This window comes from Oryzias latipes, chromosome 2 (assembly GCF_002234675.1).
Source record: "Oryzias latipes chromosome 2, ASM223467v1".
Lineage (NCBI taxonomy): Eukaryota > Metazoa > Chordata > Actinopteri > Beloniformes > Adrianichthyidae > Oryzias > Oryzias latipes.
The window spans coordinates 7,769,035-7,789,055 of NC_019860.2; the positions used below are offsets into that span (position 1 = coordinate 7,769,035).

The following is a 20,021-nucleotide window of genomic DNA, read 5'->3' on the forward strand; positions in this document are numbered from 1 at the left end:
AGAAACATTTGCATCAACTGGAATTTGGTCTCCAAACTGAGTCGATTCTTGCTCCTAACAGTTGGTCTTGGTGCTCAGGAGTCCTTTCCTTTCTGATTCTATAAGCTCACACTGTTTAGTGGTACGTCTCATTAAAATGACAACTCTGTGATCCAGACTGTGCTGAATCTAATCTAAGCAAATGTGTTTCCAGGTTGAAACCAGAGCAGATCTAGTCCATCTGAAGGTCTAAATGATGAGTTAGCTGTGTTTGGAGCTCATGTCTGGACTGAGCTCAGAGAAAAGTTCAGCTGTTTGCTTCATCCTCACAGACTGAGCTTTGTGTCCTCAAGAGTTCTCCAACTCTTTTTTTTTATTATTATTTTTTTTTAAACTTGTCCTGTCCAACAGCTGGGCAGGCAGATGAGAGCTGAAGGCCTCTTGTGTCAGACATATTTTACTTTACACACAGGGGTTATTAATCTTCATACAAACCAAAGGTATGTCTGAATAAACCCCTTTTGTAATTGAGGCAAAACTTTATTAATTTCAATCATGTTTGAAAATCTTTGGTGTTGGACCGAACGGAAAAAGAAAGAAGGGAAGAAGAGAGAGGGATGTTAGAGGGGGGGGGGGGGGGGGGGTAGGAGGGTGATAATAGGAGGGGGGGATAAGACCATGAAGCAGCATAGAGCAGTGTTTTTCAACCAGTGTGCCGCGGCACACTAGTGCGCCGTGGGAAATTGCCCTCATTACCTGATTTAACAACATTTTCCATCTCCAGGATTTCAGCTCTTTGTTCATCCAAACAGGTCCTGATAAAACACTGAGTAGTTAGGAATATGAAAGATCATAAAATACTTTTTTCTTTGTGTTTAATTGATTCTATTAAAGACATTTTGATAAGAATGACGGCACCGCGATTTATCTGCAGCTATAACTGTTTTCTGAAAAGTCCCGCAGCTTTTACCGTCTCCACCAATCATTCTTGAAGGCTTAATCACATGTCATCAGTCTGACCAATCAGAAGTGTTTAAAGTCTTCACTTCCTTGTTCCAATTTAGCTCATAACTCACTCAGTTCCAACAAAAACACCAGCTAAAGCTCGTCTTTAGCGGGGTAGCTTTCCACAGAATCCGGTATCAGACCGTGGAACAAGTGAACAAAACCATGAACCTCAGAGACGCGAGTCTTTCTGCCGTTTTCTAGCAGTATTTTCACTACATCTCCCATGATGCATTGGCTTAAAGGGACAGCGGCTCACGTCTTGAAACCACAACGAACATAGTCAGTTTGTATGTAACTTAACTTTTATTACATCTTTTAGAAAAAACACCTGCAACTTCCTGCTTTTTCTGCCACAATTATCACAAAAATGCACGTCAGATTGCCCCCCGGGGGGGGGGGGGGGGGGGGGGGCTGTAGATCAAAACAGACTATGAGTTTCTGCTTTTTTTTTTTTTTTTTTATTGGACGCTGGTGTGCCGCGGGATTTTTTTTAAGGTTAAAGTGTGCCGTGGCTCAAAAAAGGTTGAAAACACTGGCATAGAGCAGCAAGTTTACTGGATTTTTATCATTACGGTAAGGTTCAAATGGAGACAAAAAAAGCTTCCGGTTCCGGGTTACACAGCAGGACGCGTGGCGTGCCTCTCTGCGAATACAACTATCTTCAAATTACTTAAAAGGTTGATTTTCTCCAAAAAAGAGAGCTGACCATGCCCCCGAAGAAACCCCAGGAATACGAAGATCTCAAAAAGTCTCTTGACATTATTCAAGAAACGCTGAAAAGTTTTATGGAACAAGTGTCGGCTAAGCTAACGCCACTTTGGGAGATGATGGAAGAGTTCCGAAGAATTCGGGCTCAAAATGAGCAGCGAGAAAACCGGGTCGAGATTCTGGAGAAAAGACTGGACGATGTGGAACAGCAAGTAAGGATGAATAATGTCATTCTCACTGGAGTACCAATCAAGCCTCGAGCGAAACTGACAGCAGGAGCAAGCACTGCTAATGCTAGCGCTAGCGTAGCTAGCAGTGCTAATACGGTGATCGGGGCAGAGTCTTTGGAGCAGCAAATACATTCATTTCTCACATCTAAAGGGATTTCCCTGGATCTCAATACCATCGAGACCTGCCACCTGCTCCCCAGGAGAAAGGAGACGGATAAACCAGCGATCCTCATCAGGTTTGTGAATCACAAACACAAGCTAGCTTTGATGACCCAAAGGAAACACCTGAAAGGTTCGGCTGCTTATCTAAACGACCATCTGACCAGAAGGAATGCTGAAATCGCCAAACATGCCAGGCTTCTCAAGAAGCGTAAGCAGATTGAGGACACTTGGGTTAAAGGCTGCAGGATTTACGTCAAACCGCTCGGTCCAGAGGACCGGTCCAAGGTTCAGGTTGTGAACACCATGAAAGACTTTGAAAAGTGTTTAATGACGGTCGTCTGAAACAACATGTAGTAATAAACCAAAGAGCCAAATAATTTCAAGAAATATGACGCCTGGATTCCTCACTTTCTCTGTATGTCTGACGTAACCTGAATAACAGCAGAGTTCTGACCTGCAGACAACTTGACCTCAACTTTCACCGTCGCTGATATCAGCTGAAGAAGGATATGGACCTGAATCTAATGTCTGCAGACATAACATGGAAGAGAACTATTAACTCTGTTTAAACCCAGAAGTACGGCTGTTATCAGTAAAAGAAGAAATACCAACCTTGGACAATCGACAGTTATGGACCCTTTTTACTTTTCCCCTACAGCATTACTTTATTATAAAAAAAAAAAAAAAGTAAAACAAATGATTAATCACTTATTGAAAATTGTTAATTTGATTGACTTTTAATGATATTACTTCACTTTCTCAAAAAATTGATAAATTGATTCAAAAATCTTTCCTAATGTAGCATAATTTTGCACATGTTTTTAACTTTTGATACTTGATGAAATTTTGCTATGACAATTCCTGAAACAGTGTTGTGTCTACTTTACTGATATAGTATTATGTTTTATTCATATGAATGGCTTTTATAAGTAACATAATCTGCATATATTTCAGATGACTGATCTGCATTTGCCATGTTGATTTCTAAAATAGTTATTTTTGACGTAATACTTAAGTAATTCATCTTTGTCATGTGCTTTATCGATATCTTATGATTTTTAATTCTGTCTGATAAAAACTGGGAACCGGATATTGATAAATCATGTAATAAAATGGTTACAGTATAACGGGGTGGGATTATATAAGTTTGCTTCCTTCCACTCCCTTTCAAGCAATGTATAACTGATGATTATATTGCTGTTGTGTATTATTTGTACTTAATTGCTTGAAATAAACCATTTCAAATCATTTCAAAAAAAAAAATGTAGTACAAATCTAAAAGGGGGGGCCTGTTCACACACACACTCAAATGTTAACAACACACCTGCTAGCTGCAAAAATGTCAACATGTCAACATGTACACAATACAGATAGTGTTCACACACGCATACCTCTGCCTTCGAACCAACTAGTGTGACATATTTCATTCATTCTATCACGCAAACTATTAGTGCAAAGGTGAGCTAACACCTGTGCTCAGGTGAGTGTTTATGTTCTTCTAAAATGGATGGTGGCGCATGAACGCAGGGCCCCACCCGAGAAGGGTGCCCACAGCCCCAGACGAGCACCCGATCACCACCCAGGAGTTCTGGGCATCCCCCTGCCCCAACATCAGGTACGAGTCAGTACCCCCCAAGGGAGACCCGCTCTGCACCCCAGGCAGCCATCCACCAGGCCCACGGTTGGTCCAGGGGAGGAGCAAGGCAGGGGCCAGCTGCCCCCGCCCAGGAGAGGAGCACCCCGGGTAAAAGGGGGGCACACGAGTGGTGTTGTAAACATGGCCCGACCAGGCTCGGCCACAGTTGGTAATTTGGCGGGGCCCAGCGCCCAGGGGCCGGGACCAGAACCCACCCCACAGGGATACCGAAACCCCCGGCTCAGGTGTAATATGAACCCCCTCCCCGCGCGGAGAGAGAACTGCCGGGCCCAGGAAACCGGCACCCAGGGGACACGGCCGCCGTTGCCAAGGGCCCCGTACACCCCACCAGGGATGGGGTAGGGGTCAGATGGTCCTAGGTCCCACCTTCCTTGCAGAATGTATGTGTTTGTGAGGGTGTGTGTGTGCGCCTGTGTGTGTGTGTGTTTATGTTTGAATGTTTATTTTGAGGAGTAAAGGGTGTGTGTGTTTACTAAGGGGGTGTAGTTAAAATTGGTGGGTAGGGCACTGAGGGGACATCTCCTGATTACTCACAGTGATGTCCCATCACCCTCCCCACCAAGAGGCCCTACATGTCTAAGGTGCAAATAAAACCGAAAAAGGGGGGGCCCACTCCATTCGGCAACAATGGGAGGGTTGCCGTCCAACTTTCCTCTCAGACCTAAAGCGCTCACAGCAGATGGTTGACCTTCCTGGATGGATCAGCTGATGTTCTTGATGAGAACATTGTTGTTCCTGCTGAGAGCTGAACTCTGCTTTGTTCTCTAGAAACTGCTTCTTACTGTGAGTCTGAAGGTCCTGGTTCTGTTCTGAAGAATGGAGGTTCATTTTTGGACCGGTCACTCTTCATGGAGCCACAGCTGGAGGCTGCAGACTGGAGTCTCTGTGTGACCTGTTGACCTCTGCAAACACAAAACCATCAGAGTGTTGGAGGATCTGCTTCTTCATGAACAGCTGATGGACTTTGACATGAACACAGACTGAGCTGTTTAGTCTGGAATAACATGACATGTTTGGATCAACAGTTTACAGATCTCATCACACACATGATGCTCCAAGTGAGTCTGATCAGAGAGATCCAGAACTGAACCAGACCTCAAGTCCCTCATCTGAAAACTGTTGATCATCTGAACTAGAATCCAGCCTCCTTTAACTCTGACAAACATAGAGCTGTGACGGTGTCGAATTTTTCATCACCGCGGTGTCGCGGTTAACCGCCCCCCCCCCCCCCCCCCCCCCCAAAAAAAAACCACAAAATCCCCCGGCAGCCGCATCGGAAATAAATACAATTACAACGTACTAGTCTTTATTAACAAACAACAGTAACAACTAACAACTACATATCTAACTTGTGAACTAACTATAGGTGTTGTAGATTGACTGTGTGTGTGAGCGCGGAGCGTCTTGTGTAGGAATAGTAAGAAGGTGCGCACACGTCTGTTGGGGGGTGTGTGTTGATTCTTCTGCAGTGGACCGCTCTGGAGCTGCACGCAAGTTTCACCTGTGCTCTCTGGTACAGACATCTTCTCAGAATATTATGTATTGCCCAGTAATAAACAGACTGCAGACACTTTGTCACCTTTCCGGTAGCCGTGAGCCTGACACCCATGAAGAACGCGGGGCAGGAGGCTCCGCCTTTGTTTATACAGACACGTAACGTTACGCTGCAAAAAATAGTTCCCAAACTGATCTTCATGGAAATCCAACAGCGCGCGTTCATATTTGGTGTTACGGAGTGAAGGAGGACAGTAATAACACCCCCCCCCTCCAACACAAAATCCTCCAGTGGGCGGGTGTGTCGCGCACTTAAGAACGCACGCAGCTTGTAATGGAAATGAATACAGTGGAAATTAACAATTGGAAAGCAGTAAATTTGTCTTATTTCCTTGCGAGACGGAAACTTCTGTTGTGGAATAAGGATGTGTGCTTCTGAAAGCGCGCGCCCGTGTATGTAAAGGGAGCCGCGTGTCACGTGCAGCGCAGAGGCAGACAGTGAGGGTACTTGCGCGGTGGGAGAAATGGAGACAACAGTCTGAAAGAAAGAAGGAAAGTCTGACCACAGGACTAGCAGAAAAAGGAAATTATCAGCAAAGATGAATGCGTTTAATGTGTTTATTATAGTTCCAAACACGCGCCATATGCAAAAAGTAAAAAAAAAGTGCGTAAAAAAAGTGCGTAAAAAAAGTGCGTAAAAAAAGTGCGTAAAGAAAGTGCGTAAAAAAAGTGCGTAAAAAAAGTGCGGTGATGCGGTGATGCGTTGATGCGGTTATCGTCACAGCCCTAGACAAACACTCACTGTTCCACTCCTGAACTGATGACTTTGAAGTCAGGATTAGAATCCTTTGACATGTCACTCCTTTTGGACCTCCAGCTGGATCCAGATCCAGGTCCAGGTTGGTTCCTGTGAAGAATTAAGGTTGCTGGTGTGAGTGCTGAGCTCTGACATGGAGAAGATCATGGACAGTTGGAGATGTTCATCTCACCTCTGAGCTTTGCTCTGGTTGTCATGGTTACCACCTCTGCTTTTAGAGGGAGGGGCTCCCTCCTGTGTTTCCTCCCACTGATCCATGCTGCTGGATTCACTGGATCCACATCAGCTCACACACACCTTCCACCTTCACCTGCAGAGGAAACCCTCCTCATCATCAGCTCTGATCCTCCTTCACCAACAGATCAGCTGCTCCTCCACTGATTGGCTCTTCTCTTGTGTTTCCTCTCAGGTTCAGGTGAATGCAGTCAGACAGCAGTGGGAGGCAGAGGAAGCTGCCATTAGCTGCTGCACTTCTGCTCTCCCTCCACCAGGTGGAGACATGGAGCTGCAGCAGCACAGTGTAATAGATCAGTGTTTTTCAACCAGTGCGCCGTGGGAAATTGCCCATTTTCACTGATCTAAAAACATTTCCCATCTCCAGGACATCAGCTCTGTGTTCATCCAAACAGGCCCTTATAAAACACTGAGTAGTTAGGAATATAAACGATCATAAAATACTTTTTTCTTTGTGTTTATTTGATTCTATTAAAGACATTTTAATATGAATGACGGTACCGCTATTTAGCCTTAGCTTCAGCTGTTTCCTGAAAACTCCCGCCCCTTTAACTGTCTCCACCAATCATTCTTGAAAACTTAATCACATGAAGTGGTTAAACTCTTCACTTCCTTGTTTCCATTTAGCTCATAAGTCTCTCAGTTCTAACAAAAATACCAGCTAAAGCTCGTCTTTAGCAGTATAGCTTTCCACAGAATCTGGTGTCAGACTGTGGAAAAAGTGAACAAAACAATGAAGCTCAGAGATGCTAGTCTTCTTGCCCTGTTACGTCAGTTTAACTACATCTCCCATGATGCATTGGGTTAAAGTTACAGCACCTCAGCGCACAATGAGACATCCTTGTTATATGTCTTGAAACCACAACGAACACACAGTTTGTAAATTTTCTAACTTAACTTTTATTACATCTTTTAAAAAACAGGTGAAACTTCCTGCTTTTTCTGCCACAGTTATCACAAAAATGCTGGTGGGATGCTGGTGTGCCGCGGGATTTTTGTCAAGGTTAAAGTTTGCCGTGGCTCAGAAAAGGTTAAAAAACACTGTAATAGATCAACCAACTTTCAGCAATCCTTGTGCTTAGTTTGCTTTGCTTTGCAAAAATTCTGGAAGGTGTAAGGAACACATTTTGGAGTTTTCCTTAGTTATGATATAAAGTTTGCCAAATAGTTAAAAAACAGGATTGTTTCAAAAGTATTAATATAAATGCCACTTTAACAGCCTGGTGGGAATTTCTCAAAATATCAAAATCATCAATTCAACCGTGCAAAATGACACCCATCTGGAACAACCCAGACATCCTCATAAACAAAAAAATTATCCACTTCCCAGCTTGGCAAGCAGGGGGCATAAAACAACTAGAGCACATAATTATTGATAGAAGATTCATAACTCCCCAGGAACTTCAAGACAAACATGGAATATATAACTTCTTGGAATATCAGCAAACTTAAATCAATTATTACTAAAAAGTTTAAATACAGAGACAACGATTTAAAGCTACCAGATGTAGTTACCACTCTGATCAATTTCTCAATGAATAAAACTCTCTCCAAAATATACAAACTTTTATGTAATTTAGATAACAATATTTCACTTCCGACAACAAAATGGGATGCGGATTTGAGCATCAGCACAGATGAAAGTTTTTGGTCAGAACTTTGTCTAAACACCTTTAAAATGACAAAAAGTCCAAATCTGCAGCTAATCCATTTCAAAACTCTTGGACAGAGGATGTTCAAGATGGGTCTCAGTAACTCAGACATTTGTCAGCACTGTGACAGTAATCTACCCGACAATTACATGCATGCACTATGGTTCTGCACGCCTGTCCAGGCTCTCTGGCAGCAGGTATGTGCCGATCTATCAGTCTGGCTTAAGGTTTCAATCACAGCTTCACCGTCACTTTGTGTGCTTGGTGACATGAGTGCCATCGATGTAGAAGGAGGATTAGGCTCTATCATTTTCATAACTCTTTGCATTGCTAAAAAAACTATTTTAATAAATTGGAAAAGCAAAAAAAATATAAATATAAGTCAACACAGAAATCTGCTGCTTGATCATATCAGCTTGGAAAAAATGTCAGCCCAAAGTTCAAGTAACTTCGAAAGAATTCGGTCTCTCTGGTCTCCCATAGCTAACTCCGTGACTTAGGGGGTGGGGGGGGCCTGGTCGTCGCTGCTCTTTGCCCTTCTGCCGTGGGCCGGGGTGGGGGTCGGGGCCTCCGGTGCCTGGCGGGGGTTGTTGGGGGCTCCGTTGGTAGGGGGATCGGGTCCGGCGCCTGGGTGGGGCGGGCTGGAGCGCTGCGTAGTCCTTTGGGCTTGGGTGTGGGGGTGCGTGGTGGGGGGGTGGGGTGGTGGTCTGGCCTGGCTTGGGGGGGTGGTCCCTTTGCCTGTGCTGGGGGGGTTGGCGGGGGGCGCTGCTCGGGGGGGGGGGCCCAGCGGCGCTAGATAGGCTTCCCATCTACGCCTGGGGCTGGGATCGGCCCTTCCCTGGCTCTGGGGCGGGACAGGACAACCCTCTTGGGGCCCCCGGTCGCTCTGGGTGTCCTCCGCTTCGGCTGCGGGGTCTGGGGGGGTTGGGGTGGGGGGTCTTGACCTGTGGGGGGCATTCTGGGGGAGGGGGGGGTCCACTATTGGTACGGGGCAGGGGGGGTTGACGGGTCGGGGTCTCCGCTGAGGCCATCGGCGGTTTCCCCGGCCGGTTGGCTGCCTCAGTCCCGTCGAGGCCTGACCAGAGCTCTTCTAGGGCCGGCGTTTGGGGGTGGGGGCCTGGGCTTGCTCCGGGGGGGGCCGGCGCTTTCTGGCTCCTCTCTCTCTGTGTGGGGGGGGTGGTGCTGGGCCTGGGGTGTCGGCGCCTCCGGGGGTGGGGCCCCTGGGCTGGGTGGGCCTGGCCCCCTTGCTGGGGGGGGGGGGGGGCGGGGGACAGCTGTTTGACCACCGGGGGACAGTCTATCAGCTGTCCCCAACTTACCCCCTTCCTCATATAACCTCATAATAGGGTGAGGGGGTGGGGGGCTTAGCCTGCGATGAGCCTTGGGGGGGGTTTACTAGGCAGTGGCCCCCCTCCTATGGTTGCCGTATGGAGTGGGCCCCCCCTCTTTCGGTTTTATTTGCACCTTAGACATGTAGGGCCCTTGGTAGGGGGGGTGCTTGGACATCACTGCCAGCAAGCAGCGGATGTCCTCCTAGCACCCTACCCGCCAATTTTAACCGCACCTTAGACATTTAGGGCCCCTTGGTGGGGAGGGTGAGGGGACGTCACTGTGAGTAATCAGGAGATGTCCCCTTAGTGCCCTACCCGCCAATTTTAACTGCACCCCCCTTAGTACACACACCCCTCCCCCCTCAATATATACATCCCAACATAAACACACACACATGCACACACACACCATCTCAAACACACATACACGCACACACATTTTGCAAGGAAGGTGGGACCTGGGTCCGTCTGTCCCCTGCCTCTTCCCTGGTGGGGGGTGCGGGCCCCTTTGCAACGGCGGCCGTGTCCCCGGGGTGCCGGCTTCCTGGGCCCGGCGTTGCTCTCTCCGCGCGGTGGGGGAGTTCACATTACATCTGAGCCGGGGGTGTCTGGTCCCTGGGGGGTGGGTTCTGGTCCTTGCTCCTGAGTGCTGGGCCCCGCCAAATTTCCAACTGTGGCCGAGCCTGGTCGGGCCATATTTATAACACCCCTTGTGGGCCCTCTTTTTTTTCCCCGGGGTTCCCCCCTCCTGGGCGGGGGCGGCGGGCCCCCTGCCTCGCTCCTCCCTGGACCAACCGTGGGCCGGGCGGATGGCTGCCTGGAGTGCGGAGCGGGTCTCCCTTGGGGGGTCCTGGCTCGTACCTGGGGTTGGGGCGGGGGGATGCCCGGAACTCCTGGGTGGTGGTGGGGTGCTCGTTTGGGGCTGTGGGCGTCCTTCTCCGGTGGGGCTCTGCGTTGGGTTCTCCCGGCGCGGCGGGGGGGCTGCTCTCCTGGTTGGGCTGGGGCGGCGCTCTCTTTCCCTCCGTGCTTCCCTGGCCTCTGGCTCTGGGGGCCTTGCGGCGGCCCTGCTGGCCCTGGCCTGGGTGGCGGGCTTGGTCGCCCGGGCGGCGGTTGTTCCCTGCCTGTTCCCGTGTGGCGTTGGGGGGATTCCGGCTGCCGCTGCTGCTGCGGTGGGGGTCTTGGGTTGGGGATGGCTGGGCACTCTCCCTCCTTCTTTTCACGTTCCACCATCCATTTTAGAAGAACATAAAACCTCACCTGAGCACTGGTGTTAGCTCACCTTTGCACTAATAGCTTGCATGACTGAATGACTGAAATATTTCACACTAGTTGGTTTTAAGGCATAAGTATGCGTGTGAACACTATCTGTTTTGTGTACATGTCGACAGGTGGACATTTTTGCAGCTAGCAGGTGTGTTTATAAAATTTGAGTGTGTGTGTGGACGGGCCCCGCCCTTTTTGTACTGCATTTGAACCTTACCATAATGATTAACAACCAGTAAACTTGTTGCTGTATGCTGCTTCATGGTCTTATCCCCCTTCCCCTCCTATTATCACCCCCTACCCCCCCCTCTCTCTAGCGTCCCTCTCTCTTCTTCCCCTCTTTCCTTTTCCGTCCGGTCCAACACCAAAGATTTTCAGACATGATTGAAATTAATAAAGTTTGGCCTCAATTACAAAAGGGGTTTATTCAGACATACCTTTGGTTTGTCAGAAGATTAATAACCCCTCTTGTTAAAGCAAAATATGTCCAACACAAGAGGCCCTCAGCTCTCGTCTGTCTGCCCAGCTGTTGGACAGGACAAGTTAAAAAAAAAAAAAAAAAAAAAGGTTAAAGTTTGCCGTGGCTCAGAAAAGGTTGAAAAACACTGTAATAGATCAACCAACTTTCAGCAATCCTTGTGCTTAGTTTGCTTTGCTTTGCAAAAATTCTGGAAGGTGTAAGGAACACATTTTGGAGTTTTCCTTAGTTATGATATAAAGTTTGTACTTTGTAATTTTGTATTTATTTTCATATGTGGTTCCATTAAAAAGTAAATTTTAAGAAAGAGTGAGTCCTCTATGTTCTTTTAATTTTGATTCCTCTTATTAAGCAGATGACTAAATATTTGGCAAGGTTCCAACCACTTCTGTCTCTTGGTTATATGAAGACACTGAATAATGCTTTTATTGTCAATTTTTATTCATTCATTTTCTTAACCGTTTTTCGCTTTCGGGGTCACGGGGCTGCCGGAGCCTGTCCTGGCCACTTGTGGGCGAAGGCAGGGGTCGCCCTGGACGGGTTGCCAGTCTGTTGTCAATACAATTCATTATTGTAACTCCCTGTTCTCTGGTCTTGAAAAAAGAACAATAGATAAGATAATATATGCCTTTATTGTAACTGTCCACTTGGACAATGAAATTGCAGCAGTCACCATTGCAGTGCAAAAAAAAATCTAACAAAGTAAATGTAAGAACTAAAAACTTTCAGCTGTTTTTAAAAGTCTTTAAATATCGAAACAAGTGTGCTGGTGTGTTTTTAAAAAAGGCAGCAGGAGCAAAACTGATTGGTTGTGATTTCTTTTTTTATTTTTTCAGTCAGCAATCAGCATCCAAAAATCCATCAAAGTCCTCATCGTCTGTATTTGAAATGAACAGCTGGGCTATATTTCTATCAAACACGCCAGATTGCCTTTCATTGTCAGAGTCTGTCTCGTTGCCGTGTGGCTCCTCCAGAATGATGCCGGCAGCATGCCCAAGCATCTACAATTCATTTACAAACTGTGGTGTAACTCGTCCGGCGCTGCCTCCCAGTCTTAATAAAACTGTGTCCACCATTCGACAGTGTGACTCACTGGGATGTCAAAAGTGGGCAGCACTTCGTCCATGTTGGTGGTGGCTGGGCGTGTTTGTCTGCAATCTTTTAATTGCAGTAGCAGCTGAAGATAGGCAAGCTTTTCATTGTAATCCGCCAGAAGTTGCTGCGCCACCGTAGTCCTTACCCGGTGCTTTCGTTTCATTAAAGGAAAGCACCAAGCCGGACCTCCTTGAAAATATTCAGTTTTCATTTCCTCTGAAAGTGTTTCTGCCCTCAGTCGAATGGTGACTGTAGAGACACCTCTTCCCAGCTGTTATCTGATCATTGATCCATTGCTAGAGTCTGCTTTTTTTCTCCTGGAAACTGTGTCATCTTGACTTGTCGGACTTCGTTTTCCAGCTTCCTCTTCTTGCGAACCATGTTCCTCCACATACAGTAGCTGATAGGTCTTTGCAGAGTTTTCAGGGTTTCCAAAACTATGTTGTTTTGTTGTTCACGCCCACACTTCCCTCCTTACTGTTCTCATGCTGTACTCTCCAACGTCCTCTTTACCAAAGTCGCACAACAATACATTAGACGCACCACCTCATAGGGCGCACCGTACATTTTGGAGAAAATTTAAGACTAAAGTGCGCCTTGTGGTCGAGAAAGTACGGTAATCTCTTACTTTTCCTGTTCTGACATGAACCCACTGGGCAAAGACACGTCTATTAGATATCTAAATCATGGCTATTTCAATGCTTAATAACATAGATATGCATTATGTAGCTGATAAACATGGATTCATAGAGTTCTATTGCACATCATGGTTTAGATCTCTAGCAGATGACTTTCCCACAGATAATTGCATCGTGTCTACTGGATATATTAGACAAATCTATTTTGCTTCTCTATTATATATCTAACAACAGTGTTCACACATGGGTCACTTACTCACCTACATGTAAATATATCATCCTGAGATATGTTTAAATGTCTATTAGAAAACTTTTTTGAATATTTAAATAAAAGAGAAAAAACAAGTCAAGCATGATTCTATTGTTGTTATTTTGTTGTGCTGTCATCCTTTTTCTTCTTTCATGCAGATGACAATATTAGTGGAGAGTCCACTTTCTTTCTTATCTATACACATAAATGCAATTCTGTGTTTTTAGAACTGAACAACAAGCAGACACTGGTGTACAGCATAAGGTTAAAAAATGTGCTTTAAGGTCATTATAATAATAATCCACTATTACAAATAGATCAGACCTATTACCATCATTTTGTTCACTTATATGACAAATTAAAATCAGAACAAAAACAAGTTGGATTGTTGTTTTGATGCAAGTTTCTGAGACCTTTAACAACAGGTACATTTCAGGATACTTCTACTTCTGGGAATTAAAACTTTGTGATTACTAGTTGTCTGTGAACAAAAAGGCTGCACTGTGACAAAGTGGTTAGCTCTTTCACCTTACAGTGAGAAAAAATCTGGTTTAAATACCAACTGGGACCTTTTCATGTGAAGTTTGCATTTTCTCCCTCTACAGATGTGGACTGTATAAAGTTTCCTCCCACATTTCAATAAGATGTTTCACAGGTCAACTGCAGTCTGCAAATTTATTTTTTGTGTTTTTGTGGCCTTGTGATAAACTGGTGACCTGATTAGGGTGTACTTCACCTTCAACAATAGCAATTAAGTCATGGTACGGACATGGTACAGATTTGAGCATCGGGCATGGCTTGTTGTTCAAGCAACAGCGCAATTTGAGCAGCGTGACGCAGTCAGTTTTCAAACTTCTGAACTTTGGCGAGGTTGCCGAGTCACATCTTAGGAACTCATCTTTGGACATGTGAAGTGTTAAATGACACGACCAGCTTGTAGGATCAGCTACACCGACCCCTGGAGGCTGGCTGGCAGGCAGAGACAGGGTAGCAGCTGCCACATTGGGGAGGCAGCCTGCTCCGGTCTCCTGAACGTTATATTTTTCTTATTTTTCCCAGAGAAAATAATTTAAAGGCATCTATTTCAGTCAGACAACTCATGCAGTAAAGAAAGCTTTATTTTCCATATTTCTTTTAGTTTGGCACAAGGCTCTGTTCGTATGCGATAAAACAAGATCTCCATAAAAAAACTCGGGTATAAAACTACCTACCCCTAACAGAGCTCAAAGGTGGAGGGTGGGGCAAAAACGCAGCACTTGTGGAAATGGATGAAGCATAGGAAGCAGACCAGGGGCCTGTTTCAGAAAGGAGGTTCAACCAACTCTGAGGTTGAACTTGAACTCTGAGTTGGTCAATCGGGAGATTAACAACTCTGAGTTTTCTGTTTCAGAGAAGCTGATCCGAGTTAGGTCAATCAATTCTGAGTGGACTGATTCGGAGTTTAGCGTGCGCACCGCGACTATAAGAAGCCATTATCAATGGAGCGCAGATATCACGAGTCACCATGGCAACCGTGAAAAAAAGAGGTCTGCGTATTTTTCGCCAGCTGAACTTGACGTGCTGCTGCAGAGTTACAGTGAATATGAGCACATATTCCAGAAGAAAAGCAACACCGCTGCATCTGCAAAACAGAGACAGTTAGCATGGAAAACATAGCTGCTCAAGTCAATGCGTAAGTTTGCATTTAAATCATTGTTATAAAATATTGGCTGTAATAACTTTTTAAATAGCGTAAGGTGTGAAATAAAAAATGGCGATATTTAGGTGTACTTTTGAAGTGTTATTCCTGGTGTAAATGCATGAAATGCTGCATAGTGTACAGAACCAATCTGGGGGAAAAATGCATTTAACGTCGGTAATGTTTAGAGGACTTTTTTGTTAACTTTCCCCTCTTGCAAACGTTGGTCAGTTTAATATTAATACATGCAATTGTGTTTTTAAAAGTGAACTTTTGTCTACTGTTGGACCTTTCGCTGCGCGAAGACTTCTCCTTTCTTTTCTCTCGTCTTTCCGACCGACCGTGGTCAGAAGCGCAGGGGAGATTTCCTCCAGGGCCGAAGGGAATTCTCCTTCGGGGTTCACTTCCCGTTGGAAACCCTCAACCTCCAGAGCGGATTAAGAATGACTCCAAAACAGTTATTCTGGGAATGACACCTTCTCTTTATTTAACTAAGTGCTCCGTCCTCCGAACACACAATATATACCACGCACACACCTCCGCTCCGTGCTCACCCCCCCCCCCCCCCCCATCTGCACCTGCACTCGCACCCCGCTCAGCACACACACGCTGCAACACTACCCTTGTATTGATCAAGTGGTATAGGTTTATATGGGATTAAGACAGTAAGCAGTGCTAGAAAATTGTGTTTCCAAAAAGTAATTGTTACATTAATCTAATTCAATGTCCCTGATTTCATTTTCATGTTGATGCAATCCTGCAGGAATTAAAAAAACATGGCAGCAGCTAAAAATGAAGTATAAAAACCTAATTCAATCAGGTCAAATTTGAGCATGTTATGGATGTAGGCTATGTTGACAATATTTGACATATGAAACATCTACATAGCAATACATATCTAATGTTGTTTTCATTGTATATATGTAATTGACTGCAACGAAAAACGGTAACGCTCAAACAAAAACGTATGGGGAAATGACAAAATATTGAGTCTTCTCAAAATCCTCGTACGAGGTAAATATAATTCTCTACGAATTAATGCAGCCTCCTCGTCTATTGGGTCCTCCAAAAAAGAACAAGCCATTCTTGTCACTTAGACCGTCTCTGTGTGACGGAAATTTGGGCAATGAAAGTTAAAGCAAAAAATACCACTTCGTCTTTAAAAAGGGGAGGGGACCGGCAGAAACCTTGAGTTTAGAGAATAAAACCTGCTCCCGACCAGGTTAGGTTCACAGCGTAAGTAACCATGGACACTGACTCCGAGTATAAGTTACCTCTCTTTCAGAAACGGGTTTGACTTACTCTGCTTTCTCTGGTTTAACAAACCTCCCATTCTGCAACGGAAAACCCAGGGTTTCCCTGATTTCAGGGATAACCCACTCAGAGTTTACACTTAACCTCCTTTCTGAAACAGGCCCCAGGTGAGTTAATTGGACTGAACCGCCCACGGGGAGAAGTAAACAGGTAAACGCACTACTGAGCTTGCCTGCCTGAAATTCTCCCAAGGTCGTTTAATTTTAACTTCATTCTTGCTTTTGTTTTTTTGTCCCCCCCCTCTACAAACCGGGGCACAGAGAAACTGAAACATTGCAGATGCAGTTGTCATTCAGATGTAGCTCCTGCAGCAGGAGTGAACCGGAAGAATCTCTGAATGATTGCAGGAAACCAGACATGGAGACGTGATTATCGATGTTTTTGTGGAGCCTTTTAAAACAACTAGGGCTAAAGAAACATCTGGTGGTACACGCAGCCAGGGCATCAAGCTCATGAACACATTTTTGGACAGGCGGTGAGCAGAAAATTCACAGTGGGGCAAAGTAGAGGCAGCCAAAGCGGGTAGGTCCATAAACTGTACATCACTAGACTGTTTGGCTTCATTTCACTGGATCCTGAAGTAAGGCGTTTTCTATGGGTGACATCCTAACCGGCTTTGTCCATCCATCCAGAAAAGCAGGGTCCAGCCTCCTCCCATGGACTCCGAACAGCTCCTCTTAACCCTTGTGCTACCCTATGGGGTCAAGATGACCATTGACGTGTTATCCCCACCATGACAAAGGTTACTTTCCTTAAGGGGCGGCTGACCTTGGGTCGGAGGTTTGCAGGTTCGATTCTCGCCTTGCCCACCCATGTGTTGAAGTTTCCTTGGGCAAGACACTTGCCTGTGGTAGGAGGTTGGTGTTAGTGTTTGGCAGCGGAGCCGCCATCAATGTGTGAATGTGTGTTAATGGGTCTGTCACTGTAAAGCTCTTTGGGCCTTTGAGGAAGATAAAAAAGTGCTATATAAGTACACGCCATTTACCATTTCCTTCTTGGATATGTAATTGTACATAAAAAAGAAATAGCAACTCCTTACAGTCACTCAGCAAACCCCTAAGCTTCTGCAAAGAAAAAATCCTGGAGTTGCCACTGCACTGTTGGTAAACATCTCTGGATATCCAGTAGACATCTATGATGTCTGTAAGTTATCTAACAGACATCTTGCTTGCCCCTGGTAGGTTGGAACATGATCTGACATGTTCAGATTCTTCAGCAGAGCTCCTCCCTGTGCAAGTTTCTACATGCAGCAGCATCAGCAAAATCTACACTAATCACCTCACCAAAAACAGCTTGATGAAAAAGACTCTCAAATACCGGGTGCTTTAATTACTGATAGTGATCAGCAAACAAACTAAAGCTCTGCAAGCTTCTACATGCAGGAGAGGTCATCACGTCACCAACAGCAGCTTCATGAAGAAGACTCTTTTTTTAAACTCTGGAATCTAACATTGTCAAACAAACTCCTTTAAAAACCCTTGTGCTATCTTAGATGACCCCACCCTCCCATTGACGTGTTCTCCCTACCATGACAAAGGTGGATAAAGGTGGAAAGATTTCATGTAATCCATGGACACCAGTGAAGATCACAAATCATTGAAGAAAAAAGGTTCAGCTCACTGTCTAGTGGGTCTAGATGACCCCACTCCCAATGTTAAAGTGTCTAGGATGGCACAAGGGTTAATGGTGTTTTCCTCAAAAGGTTAAAGGTTACAGTAAAACAGATTATCTGAGGAAGAAGAAGATTTTCATATCACATGAATAAAAAGACAAATATTTCAGCTCAGGTGGAACTTCACTAATATGGTTTGTTCATATAAAGGGTTTGGTTTATTTTAAAAAGACAAACTTTAAAAAGTTTTTATTTTTACAGATTTTGAGTCTGAATGTTTGTCACCATGGAAACCGTTTTTGTTTCAGTGCAGCAGGAATCAGTTCCATCTGCAGAAATCTTCTTTTCTGTTAAAAAGCTGAGTTTTCTGGCTGCTTAAGCTTCCAGTCTGGGGCGGATTTCTGCAGAAAAGGATGTTGCATCAGATCCAGACCATAATGACTGCACAGCCATTGATCAGCACATAGAGGAAACGGCTGTTCTCAGCCAGAGGATTCTTTAGCTCACTGACTGCATGATATCAAAAAATTCAACAGTTCAAGTCAGAAAACGTTATTGACGGAAATATAACAAGCTTCCCATGATCCCTGCAGGTGTTTCCTTCTCTGCTTCAGTTACAGACAGATCTCTAAGGATCAGGGACCAAGCTAGACCTCTGTTTTTTTTTATATTAGTAAGTAAAACTTTTTATTTAGACAAAACACCTTGATCATGACAAGAAACAGAAAACCTTTTCACAAAGACTCACCGTGATGGAAGAAGAAATCAGGAGCAACATCCAAATATCTGTCTCCTTGGTCAAACTCTGCTTTCTCTCTAATTCTTCAAAACTTGGGAAGAGCTCCTCCTCCTCCTCCTCCTCCTCCTCCTCCTCCCTGCACATATGAGAAATCCCCTAAATTGTTCAGTTTGCTGTCAATAAGCAGCTGTTCATTAAAAGAACACTGTTTATCCCCTTATCAAGCATCGGTAACATCCCACTCTTTCTCTGTTTTCCTTGTCTGTCCGGAGGAAATTCAGACAAATATAATTAACATAAATGAAGCTTAGCCTGAAATACAAAAGGGGGTTTATCCAAATTTACCCTCTGTTTGTCTGATGATCCATAAACCCCTAAATTAACAGTGAAATCTGTCCAACACAAGAGGCCTTCAGCTCTGATCTGCTCTGCTGTTGGAAAAAAAAGAGACTTTTTAACCTCTGGGTGTCTTGTCAGGGTTCTGACTTTTTCCTTAATAAAGAGAAGAACCACACAGGAGATGAAAACTTTTGCTAGACTTCTGCAGAAGGAGAATCGGTCTGTGACAGCGCAAACTGTCACAAAGGAGTTCTGCCATCCTAGTGCATGGAGCCTTCTTTTATTGAAAACTGAAGGTTGCAAACATGAATCTGGGTCATTTAATCAGAAACAACAAGAGCATCATATTCTTGTATATTCAGAACTTTTCAGGTCATTGTTTTCTTACTAAAAGATAGAACTGAGACGAACATATCATGGTGATTATGGCGTGTAAGCAAAAGATAATTACATAACCCTAACAGTCTCTTAACTGAAATTGAAACTGGAATCCATCATGGACAATCCTCTTCATCATCATCATCCTCTGCATGAGACCATGGAGTCACTAAGCAGCTTCTTCAGTCAGAGACATAAACCCCCTGCTGCAGGAAAAAAGTCTTTTTACAGATCTTTCCTTCTAATAGACTCTACAATGCCTCATAGACACTGGACACTTCAGTCTTTTTATTGTACTTTTGTGTTGTTATTTTTGCTGTTATTTATTATGTTTTAGTGATATTTCATATCAGCTATTATTTGTTCTTTTATTATTATCTTTTGCTTTTTGAGCTACAAAGCAATTTCACCATCATAGGATGAATTAACGTTCTGTTTATCTAAATTCAATAAAATAACTTATTAAACTCATTTTATCTCCAGATTTTTTTCTGATTTTCTCTTCCTCCAGAACGGCAGGTCATACTTCCTGTGTTGCCATTTCCGGGTGAACATAATCCAGTGCTTGATCGTTGTTTAACTGTTTGCTCCGAAAAAGTAAAATCTGCTTCTATTAGATACTTAGCGGATAATGGAACCCCGCAAGAAAGTGAGATTATTCATTTTTAAAGAATGGTCTTTTCTCTAAGTTTGCACTTTGTTGACGGTCCCTTGGCAGCCAACTCGGTGTCTCGGTATCTCCATTTACTGCTGGAAGAGAAGAATTCTCAATAAAAGAAAAGAAAAAAAAATTCTTTTGTAATGCATTTACAGTTCGCTCTCTGTGATACTTGCTGTCACATTTGAATGTTTATCAGAAGAGTTCTTGAGACCGGAAGTCTGAATCTGTGAAGATCTTTGTAACTTTACTGAACAGATATATTTTTTATTTTCATAGTGACAATAATAACTAATAATAACTAGAG

The 20,021-nt window shown here is 44.5% G+C and overlaps 2 protein-coding genes across 8 annotated transcripts in view; both read right to left on the reverse strand.

Annotated features, from left to right (window-relative positions):
• LOC110014287 (NACHT, LRR and PYD domains-containing protein 12) overlaps window positions 1-6,524 on the reverse strand; it is a 69,567-nt gene extending 63,043 nt beyond the window's left edge. For 4 of the 7 annotated variants that reach the window (XM_023962048.1, XM_023962030.1, XM_023962036.1 and 1 more), the window contains exons 1-3: window positions 6,228-6,522; window positions 6,041-6,145; window positions 4,527-4,646 (exon numbers count right to left, since the gene is read on the reverse strand). In XM_023962048.1, coding sequence (XP_023817816.1) covers window positions 4,527-4,646; window positions 6,041-6,145; window positions 6,228-6,313 — 311 coding nt within the window. In that variant the 5' untranslated portion in view covers window positions 6,314-6,522. Of the gene's footprint in view, window positions 1-4,526; window positions 4,647-6,040; window positions 6,146-6,227 lie in introns of all 7 variants that reach the window. The other 3 variants (XM_023962024.1, XM_023962020.1, XM_023962039.1) reach the window with 2 other exon arrangements.
• Window positions 1-20,021, reverse strand: part of LOC110014374 (gastrula zinc finger protein XlCGF57.1) — a 526,943-nt gene that overhangs the window by 272,486 nt on the left and 234,436 nt on the right. The gene's annotated exons all lie outside the window — the stretch shown is intronic.